This window comes from Phycodurus eques, chromosome 19, assembly GCF_024500275.1.
Source record: "Phycodurus eques isolate BA_2022a chromosome 19, UOR_Pequ_1.1, whole genome shotgun sequence".
Taxonomy (NCBI): domain Eukaryota; kingdom Metazoa; phylum Chordata; class Actinopteri; order Syngnathiformes; family Syngnathidae; genus Phycodurus; species Phycodurus eques.
In genome coordinates, this window is record NC_084543.1 from 10,471,407 (window position 1) to 10,486,504 (window position 15,098).

The 15,098-nt window shown below is 43.6% G+C and overlaps 2 protein-coding genes across 3 annotated transcripts; one reads left to right on the top strand and one right to left on the bottom strand.

The window, feature by feature from the left end:
- Positions 1-2,286: 2,286 nt before the first annotated feature.
- Positions 2,287-4,610, top strand: bhlha15 (basic helix-loop-helix family, member a15). Its single transcript, XM_061706591.1, has 2 exons — positions 2,287-2,410; positions 3,490-4,610. The coding sequence occupies exon 2, from the start codon at positions 3,538-3,540 to the stop codon at positions 4,102-4,104; it is 567 nt and encodes a 188-aa protein (XP_061562575.1). The 5' UTR covers positions 2,287-2,410; positions 3,490-3,537; the 3' UTR covers positions 4,105-4,610.
- An 89-nt stretch (positions 4,611-4,699) lies between these two features.
- tecpr1a (tectonin beta-propeller repeat containing 1a) lies at positions 4,700-15,031 on the bottom strand. 2 transcript variants are annotated; one of them, XM_061706589.1, is made up of 24 exons: positions 14,911-15,031; positions 13,730-13,981; positions 13,466-13,648; positions 13,272-13,394; positions 12,426-12,545; positions 12,186-12,360; positions 12,021-12,121; positions 11,047-11,148; positions 10,812-10,954; positions 10,118-10,653; positions 9,887-10,032; positions 9,603-9,758; positions 9,368-9,517; positions 8,382-8,539; positions 8,062-8,280; positions 7,790-7,886; positions 7,577-7,656; positions 7,439-7,495; positions 7,189-7,363; positions 6,956-7,091; positions 6,753-6,845; positions 6,557-6,663; positions 5,986-6,105; positions 4,700-5,729 (listed from the first exon to the last, which is right to left on the bottom strand). In XM_061706589.1, exons 1-24 carry the CDS (start codon positions 14,977-14,979, stop codon positions 5,586-5,588), a joined length of 3,642 nt encoding a protein of 1,213 aa, XP_061562573.1. In that variant the 5' UTR covers positions 14,980-15,031; the 3' UTR covers positions 4,700-5,585. The 2 variants fall into 2 exon arrangements, with proteins under 2 accessions (XP_061562573.1, XP_061562574.1); XM_061706590.1 differs by lacking the exons at positions 4,700-5,729; positions 5,986-6,105 and having other exon boundaries at positions 6,753-6,862.
- Between the last annotated feature and the right edge of the window lie 67 nt (positions 15,032-15,098).

Genomic DNA, 15,098 nt, shown 5'->3' on the forward strand with positions numbered 1-15,098 from the left:
CATCACGGTGTGTTCAGTGTTCACAGGAGTGGGTATGACATGAGCACCCACTGCGTGGTGATTACACAGTCAATTGTGAAAGACCTGCTGTTGCCTTTCCAGCTGCACACTGCATCCAAAGCTACTGTTTAAGGCCAACTTCTGTCCTTGGAGTTGAGCTGTGACATGACCCCATAGTGGCCAAAAGTTTGCTTTGCTCAAATGTAGTAAATATGTTACTTAGGGTTTTTTGGGGGGGGGGGTTTTGTGTGCAAAGGCCAATGTTTGCTCGCCTCATTACTGAAGTGTATTCAGCTCTGAATTTATCAAGGCGGTGGTGACTAAACAAACAGTGCAAAGCCTTCAGGCCAACCAAGTTAGAAACTGAACAAACTCAAACTAGTAGATAATGTTTCCACAGAGCCAGCATCAATGAGTTTGGGTTGATTAGATACAGTGTACCTGTGAAGGAAGGGAAACCTGGCAGGACCAGTCTGACACACACAGACGCGTGCGCACAAACAAGTTACTCAAGGACAGGGCAGCTATCCTCTTTAAAGAGTTGGGAGCGTCACACCTGTCCATTTATTCTTCCACCAAGCATGAAAGCGCAAACACAAGAGGTAATTTGATTACATATTGTTGGTTGACGTAGCAGGTTTTTTTGCCAAAAATACACAACAGATCGTCAGGAAACGTGTTTAATTTTGGTTTAAAATGTGGACAGAGTAAATATTTTCTTTTACCATTTGAGTCACAATATTTTATCTCATTCTCAGTGAATCAGAAAGTGGCCTGCCTATAAACACGAGGAAATGTTGAGGAATTGATTCATGAACCCCCCACCTCCCCCGCCCCACACACACACACACCTCTTTTTCCCCCTCTTTTGTCATTTTAAGTCATGACGCAAGTGGTCTTTAGTGTCACAGAAGTCACGAGTGGCATGCCAAGTGGTCCTCAAGTTCAAACAGTCTCTCTTTGATGACATCTATGTAAAGAAGGGGTGTGGCGGTATTCAGAAAGGGTGATTTTGTTGTCTGTTTATGTGCTTAAATCCACAGCCTCTTCACACTCTCACGAGGTGGCGATGACAAGCATGCTTCAGATGAAGAATGATTTTAAAAACATTAGATTCAAATGAAGTAGGAAGTGGAAAGGCACAATTGAAATTCCTGACTCACTGATCACCCTTAGCTTGCATACATATTCTTGGTTATGGCATGTCATTTGTTGCTTGGCAAAATTGCCTCGTAGGCAACTAACAAAAAGCATATGCCAGTTATCCCTACTAGACTGTTTGGACGGCAAACAATGGGTTTAGAGTATTGTACCAATGAACAGAGACATTTATTTTATTATTATTGCATTCAAGGCACTCTTCTGCATTAATTATATTTTTTTTAGCCTGCCCATTGCCCTAATACGCAGGCCTTTTGTCACTGCACCAGTGGCGTATTAGGACAATTTGCCTCTGCTTGGTCATCTATGCATCCAGGCTAAAGAAGTCACAAAAAATACTTTATTGAGCAGAGTGAGGAAAAGTTTTATTTTGAAAATCAGGTCCATCCGCCTATGCCTCTGTACGCACATCAAACTGCTCCTCCCTGTCATGTGATATAGTAGTAAAAAAATAAGACCACCTAGCAAAAAAACAACAACAACAATCACCATTGTAGAGCTTCTTCAGAGAGGGGAAAGACAAAATGATTCGATAAAACAAGATGACACTACAACTTCCAAGAAACGGAAAGCAGCATTGAAGAGACAATATCACCAGTTCTACTTTTGACTTACTTTTAAATTTGGGATTATCGCGAACAAAGCACACGACGTGTAGTATGTGCCTCGCAAAAAAAGCCAACGGAGCCTTCGAAATTGCCAAAAAGTTTCACTTCCAACATTCAGTCTTTGCAGAGCGAGATTTTCTATAATGACAGAAAACAAAACACCATCTATCTATCCATCTATGTCAAGTTCCCCCCCCCTTCAATACCTCTACTTAGACACATACATTTAGTGAAATATTCATATATGCACTATTGTTCGTGTGTGTGTATATAGGTGGACGATATAATACACATTAAAAATAATTATTTTTGGACAACTAACGATTCTTCTTTTACAATAAGGTTGCTGCAGGCGTCTGCAGGGCCCATCTCAATGCGTGTGTGGAGGGGGAGTGGAAGGATGGGGGCGGAGCTTGTGTTTGCCAGCTACCCAATGATTGGCTGAGGAGCGCGACGTGTACCTAATTCTGCTTGAACTCCGTCGCATGTGACAACTGACATCTGTGCGTGTCCACTGCACAGCCATGCACCACAGCTTTCTCCTTATCTCCTCATCCACGTATGATGGTGCGTCCACTAACTGACTGCGAGGCCATTTCTCTGTGAACAACCACCCGAAAAAAAGAAAAGCTGAATTAAAGGTAAGGCAAAGGCACGAAACTGGACTGTGTTTTCATAAGCTATGTCTATTTGATGAATTTTCTTTAAGAAGTGAAACTTCTAGGGGCAGTGGTGAGTTTAAGGGACTTTTATAGGTTTTATGCAAGTGTTTTCTGGGTTTAAATGCATTCACTGAGCAGTTCTAGCTCAATATCCAAATCAATAGAGCAATAGGGCGAATTGGTCATCTGTTTGAGTGCTGTTTGTGAGTCTAACCTTGAAATTGACATTATCTCGGGAGCAGAGAGGATAAGCCAGGCGCACACTTTCAGGCCAACATCGTGGAGTTTTCACACTGCAACAGACTGATTAGATACAGCAGGATGCATGGCTGTTTGAATTGGAGACTCACTCAGAAAAAGAAAGTACACATCCTCATAGAGGAACACACTGGTACCTTATTGGTCCTGGAAATGGTCTAAACAGTTCAACCTGAGACCAATAATTAGTCCTACGGCAGAGCATTTCCAGTGGTAAGAGATGTACAGAACTTGTAGACCAAATTACTCACCGTCTATCTGTTTGTATTCAGTAAATCTTTTTTCAGTCATTGCTCTTTCAGGGGGAAAAAAGTACTTTCACCTTTACGGGAACACATACTGTCTCATCAAATGTTGTTTTTGTACCCTTGACAAAGTTTGGCATTATACCTGTACCTTAATAGGTTCATGAAAAAGTACCAAAGGGCATTTGAGCTCATTAAACCCGCATAGTAGGTACGTCAATCTACCATATCTTTGGCATCGTATGGTTGATTGGGGATTGGGAATTGGTATATTAACTCAGTGACTCCCAGCCAGGGCGTCGTGGGAAATTATCCAGTTTCACTTAATTGGTTCGAAAGTTATTTGTATCCTTATTCAACTATCTATGCCAACAACGTATAGTGACAGGCAGAAGAGTTAAATGTGTTTCCACGAGATGGCAGAAGGTACTTTATTACCCTGTGCATCCAGTTTTGGTGACATTTGTTTGGTGATGTGCCCTGTGATTTGTTTGTAATCTAAAATGAGCCTTTGCTCATTATTAAAACATCTCATCTGTCACTTTATCCTTGCAGGCCCTAGACACCGTGACAACTTTGAAGAATCTGATAAAGAAAAGCAAGATGAAGTCCAAGGGGAAAGCTGTGAAACCTTCCAGAAGAACCTGGTCTGACCCAGAGCCAGAACTTGAACCAGACACAGAAGCGGAACCGGCTTCCAGTGAACAGGAAGACTCCGAGGCCTCTGTGAGGATTGGTTGCTCCTGGAGAGGTTCCTTGAGGAGCAGGGAGGGCAAGCGGCAAGGAGCGGGCGGAGGTCGTCGGCGCCGGCAACACGGCTCCACCACGAAGGAGCGCAGCGTCCGGCGCCTGGAGAGCAACGAGCGTGAACGCCAGCGCATGCACAAACTCAACAATGCCTTCCAAGCGTTACGCGAGGCCATCCCGCACGTGAAGACGGACAAAAAGCTTTCCAAGATTGAGACGTTGACGCTGGCAAAGAACTACATCAAGGCCTTGACCTCTATCATCCTGGACATGTCGGGGGCCTGCCTCCCCGCTGGCGAGGTCCCGTCAGAGGCCAGCGCCGCCAAGCTGCTCCAGTGCTACCAGAAACATCTGGAGGAGGAAGGTGAGGAGGGTCTCACCCAGTACCTTACCCACATGCACAGTTTAAGCCAACTCATCTAGCAGACCAGAAGGCAGGTGGACCTTTGAGGCGGCCAAATGAAATCTAGTTCCTGCAGGTGCACTGCTGTGGGATCCAAGTCAGGAAGGATGTGTTCTGCAGGAGCCCAGTTGACTTTATACTGCAGTGCTCTTCATAAAAAAAGACACAAGGAAGGGTGAGCTTAATTTGGACTGTCCTAACGTCTTTGTTTGGAACCTGGGAATTCTTCCTCTTCGTTTTTGTAACAGTGAAAAATTCCTGCCTTTTTGTTGAGGGGGGGGAAAAATAAATAAATAAATGCTGAGCATCGCCTTCAGTCAGAACTGTTGAATCCAGGTTGAATCCAGGAAGAGAACACATGCATTTAAATGAAGTGTTTGCTCATTTGCTCGCAGTGATGATGATCCCCCATCCCCCTGAGAACACAACTGACTCGTCTGACTTGTCTGCAGAAATGTTGTTTCAAGAGTTCGGTTATTTGTAATGTCCCAAGGCGGGATACTGTACTGAAGTTGAGCTATCAATAAACGTGTATTTATTGACTGGTATTTGATCATGCACTTCACGTGTGGAATGAACCACGATGATAAATAAATATCACTTAATCACAGTAACAGACCAATTCATAAATTCCTTACTTATATTTATTCCTTATGCTATTTTTAAGTACTGTATTTATTTTTTATTTTTTCAAATGTGTGTGAAATGTTCTGAATATTTTTAAGGACAGAAAGTCAACATGCAATTGAAGACTAGCATTTTACAGATTTGTTTCAAAAATAGTTTTCTTTTGTCAGCAACCCCTCTAAAGAAAGTAAATCCCAGGAAAGTTTTCCCCTTTTATATTGTACATGCTCCAAAGACAATAATGATCAATAGTCGTCAGAATAATATCTACAAACACCACTAGACATTATCTTGTCGTGGTAAGAAGTAACCAGCAAGTTAATGAGACTCTTGTGAAGTAAAGGATTTGCAGGGTGGTGGCTGAACGACCCACCTCACTAGATCCTCTTTGTGAGTTAATCCTAGTAGTTTATTTAAGTCTTTACACAATGAAAACCCAAGGTTTATTGAAATCTGTGCTTAAGGGTGTGTCTTGACTTCAAAGGTCTCCCATTAAAACTTATTTTCGCATCACTCCACAGCAACAGCATTTGGACGACTTGACGACGGAAAACACAATAATATCCTTGAAGTCAACAGAAAGGTAGCTCAGCAAACACTATTATAAATGAAACTGAGAATTGTTTTTTTTTTTTTTTTACACTCAATACTATACACATCTCTATACATATATCACAGTACAGTATATACTGAAATGCGTATGAAGACCGGTGGGCAAAAATAACAAAAAAAAGTCAAGTAGTTTTTCTAACAGCAAATAAAGTGATGTCTGCCTTGAAGGTGAAGCTACAAAAGAAGGAATGCCACAATAAAATGTGAATGTTTGGATACAGTACTTGGACATTTAAAAACATGGCCGATGTGTGTCTTAACATCACTTAACACTGTTGTTGACCTCTGCGTCCCTGACAGTTTGGGGGCTCCCAGAGACTTGGGCAGAGGTGTCTGCTAGGCCAGAGAGACAGAAATGGGGGCGCTCCATGGCATTCCCCCGAACTGTGATGTGCTCCCACCCACCCTAGATGGCAAGAGGAGAGGAGAAATCAGCTTCAGGCACCATAACAAATATATTTAATGTGTGTAAACCTTATTCAGAGCCAAACCCAATTTCTAGCCTTCTTTTAATCATGAGCTTCAACACAATGTAAATTAGTAGTTAAACGTCTTAGTTGTTTTCCAATTTTCTTGCATTGCCACCTAGAATTTCTATCTGGGTTCATCAAATCTCACACTGAAGCTGTATTTCTGAGGAATGGAGGAGATCAATTCCTTACCCCAATGCCGTAATCCCATGACTGTCCTTTGGGCTCCAAAGGGTGGATTCCGAGGCGATGGCATACTGTCCCGCGACTCAGACTGTGACTGCCCTGCACCTTGTCTGCTATGATCCAAACCTAAGACCATACCACAGCATGAGGCAGTTACCAAGAAACATACTGCTTCAGTCATACTTTAATGTAAACCAGGCTAGTCTTGTAGCTCTTTATTCTTTTTTCAGACCCAAGGGGATCCATATCACAGAGTTAAATAAAAAAAACAAGAATAGAATTTAAAAAAAAATAGAGAAACAAGAACGGAAATTATAATAACAACAATAGTAATAATAATAATGATAGTAATAATAACAATAATGATTTTTAAAAACTCTATGTATATATAATAAAAAAATAAAAAGGGCGGGCCTTATTTTTCATTTCAGCGGCATGAAAAAAAAAAAACATTGTTTATTGTCATAGTTTTTGGAAAAATATATCGTCTCAGAAATTTTTTTATTGTGACAGGCCTATGCATTACTAAAAAATAGGAAACGTTCAGACAGACATTTTGTGGTATGCGTGTACCCACCTGATCAAAAGGCCCTACAGAAACTTTGCGCACATTATTAGACACATACTGCCATGAGGAGCCCTGAGGATAACTGGGGGTCAAACCCTTCCGGTACCACAAGTTACCTGACCAGAATAAATCAGGCATCGGATTAGAAATAGTAGCCAGAGAAATATGATGGCATATTCTGCAACTCTAAATACAAACTCCTCACCATTGTCATCAACAGTGAAGACTGATGTCTTCCCAACAGACACCTGCTGCAGCTTCTGTTTGGTTGGGGAAGGGATGTGGTACCAACACTCACCTCCAGAGGGAGACAATCTTCACGTTATACCGTCATTGTGAAAATTGGCCCATTAAACGAGGTGTTTTTTTTCTCCCATGTGTATGGTTCTCTACATGCCCTCCACTGACCTGCAGGGGTCTGAGGAAACACAGATCCCCTAAAGAAGGCTGAACCATCCCTGGCGATAGCCCAAACCTGACTTGTGGCCCCGATGGAGATGGATTTAAAGGGCTGGTCAGTCCCCACGTGAAGCCATGATGTTCCCTTAGGGACAAAAACAATGTAAATAAATACCTTTTAAATTTGTTATGTGCAATTAAAAGAGAAAGCCGCCTTCCTCTACAAAAGCCATCTGACTCACAGCAGGTGTTAGACCAGTGACTCCCAGTCGGCAGAGCACATCTCCCTTGTTGCTGATCGCCCACAAGGGCACCACATCCGCGCCGCTGTGGGGGGTGCATGGCAGGATGGTCACATCACTCAGTTGAATGGGTGGGACTTCCTGCCACGGAGCTGAGGTAGTCAGTTTGCACTTCCTGTTCAAGAGGAACGTTTTCTAACTGACCACTGTTAAATAAATACTATCTAGCGTGCTTGTTTTTGAAGACTACCTGGCCCATCGCCTGCGTCGCACAAAGTCCTTCATGGTTTTATGGCCATGATACCACCTGCATGGAGAGTTGAGATCAGATGGAGTACAGTGTCAGTCAGGGGTTGGTTGAACGCAACAGATGACATTTGAGACCTACGCTGGGAAATCAGCAGCATACTGCCAGCCCTCTCGGTCCGTCCCCCCAGAGACGCTGTAGTCGATGGCCCACTCAGACACCTGAAGACGAAATCAGGGAAGGGAAACGTTGTTCAAAGTCCATTTTCCATAGCACTTGTTTGTTGCACATTGTGTTTGTGCTAATTCAAGACCGCAGGAATGGTAGTGGTTTAATTTATTTTGGTTTACTTACCCATGCCCATTGAGGGGATGGAGGCTTGGTGTTCATTTTTGTGCACTCATGCAGTCCTGAGGCATCGCTCCACATGTAGCGGTCAGTAGGGAGACCTCTGGAGACATTTAACAGAAAAGTGAGTGACCTAACACCTCCACTCAAACACTATAATGACAACAACAAGCTTCTCAGTGACAATGTATACATCAAACAAACACAAAATATGCATCAAATGGAATTATTGCAAATACTTTAACAATCATCTGAAAAATGCAGCGAGAGCGCTGTACCTGTTGGTGTAGCCGGTGACAGGGTTCCACCTCTGGTTCTCATAGATGTAGACGCTCTTGACGTCAGTCTGTGTGTAAATGTGGTCATTACAAGTGGGAAGACCCTGATAGAAGCCTCCGACGTAGACCCAGGCGTTGTGGTCATAACCAATCCCCCACACGATTCCAACACTGTTACTCTCCACGATGCACAGGTGACCTCCGATCTGACGCCAGAACCTGCATAAACAGGCAGAGTCCTCATATAACTATAGCTTCAAAAATCTTATCAAACAAATACATTTGCAATTTGAATTATTTCTGCTTTGTAGAATGTTTACATTTGGTCACAGGGTGTGGGGTATGGCATCGCCTCAAGGCTGGGGGTGGGCTCGCTGACAAAGATGTCCCCTTTACAGGTGATGGACCAGCTGGCTTGTTTGGAAGGAGGGCCCTGAATGCCTCTGGAGTCACAGCAGGCTGCACTTAACAGCGCCAGCTAGAGCCAGAACAGAGAGAGCCAAAGAGAAATGTGGTTATATCCTATGGGAGTGTTTATGCTGGGAGACAACAGCACAGTGTAATTATTCAAAACATGAATCCAAACAGACTGACACTGTCAGACGTTTATTACACTATGGTTGTAGTTTAAGTGAAATACCTCTGTGTCTATGTCAATCAAACCGGAGTATTGTTTTAGAATTTTTGATACAGCTCTTACATTTGATTACTGATAGTACAGGGTGTCCAAAAAGTCTCATTATGATTTAATAAATTCATTACAAAAACAAATGAAAATACAAATCTGTGGAAATTATTACAAAATGAGGCGTAACTATTATTTTTTTTTTGCCTCATTTAAGAATACACCATTATACGGGCACCATTAGTTGCACAAAGCACATCAAGAAGGTTCTCGATTTCTTGCCATGTTCGCTGTAGCGTGGCTTCTTCAATAGTGACAATGGCACCAGTGATTTTTTTTGCCTGGGTCGTTGATGTCCAGCATCTTTGTTTAATTCACCATATCTTTTACATCACCACATAAAAGGAAGTCAGGATAAGGAGATATCTTGTGATCAAGGCCATCCCTTCCAATCCACCAGTCTGAAATGTTTCATTTCCAAACCAACAAACATGCAGTCCCCAATGTGGTGTTGTAGCATAATTTTTAAGAACGTGAGAACTTTGATAACCATTAAGTACATAGATCAATTCTGATTAACATGTCTCATAAATTGCTCTTGTAATATATATATATATATATATATACTTTATTGTAACGAGGCTTTGTCGACACTGTATATTTTGAATAATCTCTCCTTACCCAGTCATGCATTTCCTGTTCTGTTGCAGCCGCCACTCGAATAGGCCACCTCTTTTTGATCCGCTCGGGTGTGTAAATGGCAAAAGTGTGTTTGGCGTTATTGAGTACAGGCACCAGTATCGTCACCTCGTTGATGAAGGCATGCAGGTACTGGAGGGGAACCAGAGGGTGGAGTCAGCAGGAATAAGCAGCTGTGTATTATCCATTACAGACCACATGAAATCTTCCTTCTCACCTTCTTCTCCTCATAGTAGTTATAATAGACGAAAATAATTCCATCCTTGTTCCCCTCTGGTCCCGAGAACTGCTCCAGTGCAAAATGAACATCCACCCACTTGTGCGGCTTCCAGTCCCTCCACCACTGCATGGGACCCTTCTTTACCCACACACACTTTCATGGAGGCAAGCAGGCGTATGAAATAATAAAATGGGAGGAAACACCCCTCGGTATTGATCTCATTAAGCTCTGGAGGCGTACGTAATGTTGTGGCCAGTGAGTGTCCATTCACTCACACTCACCTGCTCTATGGCTTGTTCATAATGTCGGAATTCATCCACCTCTCTCTTGGTCCTCTGACTGAGCTGCTCAAAGATTTGTGTCCGCCAGGCGGCCATCTGGGCTGGTGTGACAGACAGGCTCATGGACTGGACAGACTGGGCTAACACTGTGGAGAATAAAACATATGTTCTGAAAAGATATTTTAATCATTGAGATAAAAATGATTTAAACATCTGTTTTATTTAACCCACATGAAGTGTTCATGGTGCTGTGGAACCAGTTCAATTGGGAATGAGTGTCCACAGAGCAGCCCCCTCCACTGACCCACGCCCACAGAGGATGCTCATCTACTCCATAAGGGTCTTCAATAGCTAGGGAGTACGTGGCCACAGACGACAGGCTGGAGGTGTCTGCAGAGTCCGACAAAACTCCAGTCTGGGCCTGCTGGCTCTGCGCCTCCTCCAGCTCCACATTACTCCACTGGGGGTCAACAAGGCCTCCAGCCTGAACGACGTCAACACTCAGAGAGCTGTTACCTCCTTCCTCAGGGATATTCTCTTCCTGTAGGACAGCAGCAGAGACTGGCTCTCTGTCAGAAACCAGCTGAGAGATGAAGCTGTCACTGGTGACCTTTGGGATGAGGGGTTTTGGAGTGTCAGTGGACTCATCAGAGGGTTCAGTCTTGGCATAAGAACAGTTGGTTTCATCTGTGGATCCTTTTTCTGTATCAGACTCCACATCGCTCACCACAGATGGAGGAGGCAACTCATTGAAATAACATCCAGCACTGTTGCAACGAGGAATATAATGATGAATATTAATGAATTATACTTGTCAAAGCTTTGCTGACAACTATGTTAATGCACGTGACGGCCTCATATTGCACCAATAGATTTTGTGAAATAGAATTTCTACCACTGAAATGACGTGTGTTAAGTCTTTTACCTCTGCTGGCTGCTGGCACTGGAATGAGATCGATCCCCATCTCTGAGAACAGCGATGGCCCTCCAGGTTTTCCCACTCAGTTCACTAGCCGTGACACCCTGTCGGAAGTACACAGCCCGGTCTTCACTACCAATGGCCCACACCTGTGCAACAACAGTGAACAATTTAGGAAAGACACACAAGGAAGAGGGACTTCTTTATAGGACAAGGAGCATTGTGGATACTTGTACTGCACCTGATCGTTGAGTCCCACGTTGATCATGACCATTTCTCCGACCATGCTGATCCACCCGGAGCCACAGGGATTGTGGGAGTTAACACCACGCCGGAACCACACCTGGTAAAGAAGCATGCAAGTTGAATCCCTTAATTAATTTAAACAGAAAATATTTTTTTAAACATTTGAATTATGATAATTATTATGATCATTATTAAAGAGATTAATAGAGATGTACTTGAAGTCTGCATAAGTATTTAGGCTTATTCTCAACAAAATATGTGCTTTATTTTTTCCACTCTGTGTAAACCATGTTGAAAAATCTTGCCGCTAACCACATAAATTTTGCCGTGGATCAGTGTCCCACCAAATCCAGCAAATGGCGCTGCTAAAGGCCTGTACTGTACGCCATCTACTGTTTCTATCCACAGCACACTGGTTAGCATGACTGCCTCATAGTTTAGAGATCATTTGTTTATCTCGGAGCTCTAGCCTTCCTGTGTGGAGTATGTAGTTCTCCAAGCGCTTGGATGGGTTTTCTTTGTGTACTCTGGTTTCCTCCCACACTCACTGAAGACTCTAAATTGCCCACGAGTTTGAATGTGAGTGTAAATAATTGTTTATATGTGCCCTGCGATTGGCTGGTGACCAGCTCAGAGTGTTCCCTACCTCTCGACCAGAGTTAGATCGGATTTGCTCCAGGTCACTCGCAACTCTAATGAGGACAAGCAGGATATAAACTGGATGGATGTTTCAAAGCAAACATCTGAGCATGGATTCTCTCATATCCAACTGTTCGCATTGTGAACCCCATTAAATTTGGGCCACTCTCTAAATGAGCCTAAAATGGAAATCATTGGATCTGGTTCTGCTCATACCTATTCGACAACCCAGATGAATATAAGCAGAAGCACAGGAGATCTGAGCCAGCAGCTTGGAAAGATATGTATGTACTTATCTCTATTTGCCTCTTTAAATTAACATTGACTTACTTTGTTGTCCTTGGTCAAAGCCCAAACAACATTGACTCCTACTGCCACATGGATGACTCCTACATCAGGACTGGGAGAGTCCACCACAGACCAGGAGGTACCTGGATGAAAGAAAAGATAACAGAATCCAAAAAAAGAAGACTATTCAGATACCAGCCACTGTACCTTGGGGACTGTCTCGATTGACACCCTCCCTAACAATCAGCTGGCCCTCCCACAGCACCGCCCACACCAGTTCCCCAGGGCCACAACTGATCTGGACCACTTCCTGAGGGAGGGAGATGTCATGCCACAAAGAACCCTCAGGATTGAGATGGCAGATACCGCCTCGAAACCACACCTGCACAGAGGAGTGAGGAGGGGTGTCATGCTACATCATACATGATTGGAAGTGAGAAGTTGTACCTTCCCCTGAAGCGATACAGCCCACAGTGACAGTAGGCCACGGCGTTCCTCAGTTATCTCCCATCCACCACAGCTGATGTCACTGAAGGGATCTGGCAGAGAAGTCATCTGTGAGGAGATCTGACAGGAACAAGGACGCAGGTGAATTATTTAAAAAAAAAAAAAAAAAAACACACACACACATCCAGTTGCTAGGAAAAGTATATGGTAGTGATGTTAAAATGAACCCGAAGCCTCGAAGCTTGTGTCAGACTTCCTGAATCACAGTGTTGAAATGGTGTATCGTCCCCCAAATATCATGTGACCATTTAAGTTTGAAGCTATATGCGTCACCACGTGTATCGACAGCTCGAACCAGATTGGTTGCTGTCATTTGAGTTGACCGCTCGTTTGGCGCCAACTTGTGTATTTAGAAAGCTATTGAACAACTGTCATTTTTTAATAAAAACTTGTAAAGACATCTCTGTGCCATTTTGTTTCTGTTCACAAGTCATCATTTTATAATAAAGATGCACACGTGACCAACATATTGAGACAACCCTCACCGCCTCCCACCAACCCACCAGGCCCACAATGTAGCCAGTCCCCACCCAGCCCAAGGGCAAGACGGTGTCTACTGTTTGGTGGAAAGGAGGGCGGACAGGGGCACCCGACAAGGGAACAATAAGGGAGGTAAACCGGAGAGCAATCACGGGGCATGAGAGAGGAGCCCCCACGCCAAGCAGCCATCCAGCCAGAGGGGCTCGGCCATGAGCCTAGTGAAAACCGACCTTCCCCACTGTAACTATGACTGACATACTTGTTTTTTCAAACTATATACACAAACGCATACGTAAGAGGACTCACCTCAGCCCAATAATCCATGGCTTTGTACCTCCTGTGACGAAGCCATCGCCTGCGACGGACACAGGAGTTCCACTTTTTGTCCTTGGTGTAAACAGCTGGGAAGTCAATGGAATATGTCCACCCCTGCAGAGCATATACATCATGAAAAAATAGCTGCGATACAAATCAGCTTCTGAAATAAAAGAGAAACTCACCTCTTTCTCTGTGTGTTCCCCCTTAAAGTTCTCATCCACATACCAGTCACCTTCCCACTCCCAGCTGCTGGAAGGGAGACGGAAACTGGAAGGAGGTTGGTGCTGCAAACCTGTGACATCACTCCACTGCCAGCGGTCACTTGGCAACAAGTGGTCAGAAAAACCATCAACAGGATTCCAGCGCTGATAAGACAGACAGAGAGAGCTGACACCTGATAGATTCATACTTGTACACTGGGCTTGTACACTTGTGAGAACACCCACTTGATTCTCATAAGTCTCCTCCTGGAAGCGGATGTGCACATCAGAAGCGTGGACATTCAGGTAGATCTTGTTGTCACAAGCGATGCCCCAGCAGCACTGCTCAGCCGCAGTCACTCGCTTAAATTCCATCTGAGCGTCACGGCATTGCTCCCACTGCTGGCCCGCCGTGGACAGGCTGTAGACCCGCCCGTGCACATCCACTGCCCAAAGCCGGGAGATGGGCATGGCTGCCACTGGGACCACGGGCTGGACCTTTGTGGAGGGATAAAAACTGACAGTATATATATTTGGGATATGTCTGAGCAATTAATCTGCTTCTGTCGTTCAAAGTATGTCACTGCTTCTACTAACTAAAGCTGTGAAAAGAGAGGAGGTAGATGACTAAAACTCACTAATCCTCTGACCCCTAGAGCAACTATTTTTCAAATAAACGTCCCCCCGGTGAAGAAACAGACAAAATGAGCAGAATTAGTTATTATTTTCAGTTTGACAAGAAAAGAGCCTGGTGGAAGGCAATCACGGTGTCAATCACAGAACATTGTCAAAAGACATGGTGCCATTTACACAGTCCATTGTAAAAGAAGTGATTTAACGAAATGTTGGAAATTTTTGACCAAAGGTACGTGCCGCTAATATTTTGCATAAGTCACCTTATGTCACCTGTACAACTCTGAAAGACCGTGAGAGACCTGCATTGGTGCCCGCATTACACTTATACATATGGATCATCCGAGCTGTGCAGTTTTAAAACTCGTTTTATGACTGAAAATTGTTGTTTACATAGACTTTTTTTTCCCTTTGGCAAAAGGGACATTTACTCCAAGAGAAACCACTTATTTTCACATTATCTGGAAAGACAAAAATATTTATTTTGATTATTTATGTGGCATTATCAGTTTGTCCTTTCACATTTGTAATTATTATTATTTTTTTTTAAAAAAGATAACTGCCACTTCCTGACATTAATGAAAATGGGTCGTTGCAATGTTAACAATAACACATACAATTAAATTAGCCACTCTGAAGATGCCCTGACGACATAAACAGAGAGGGTAGAATAGAAGCCAAAATTGGTCCAAAAAAATCCGCAGCTTCGACGCAATTTTGACAACACCTCGGATTACAAGTTTAACCCTCCACCAAAGCCCCGCACGTACACGTAACAGCACACACGCACCCACCTCGAAATTCCTCTCATTAACCGGCACAGAAAAGACGTTCCCTCGAAGAAACAAGATCCTAAAGCACATGGAAAACCATTTTGTTCATTGTTGTTATGATTTTAATGACAGGTACCCCCTGTCTGCGTAAACCCGGAAAAGCTTTTTTTTTCTTCCTTCTCATTGGCTGCTTCGGCGGCGCTGGTGTC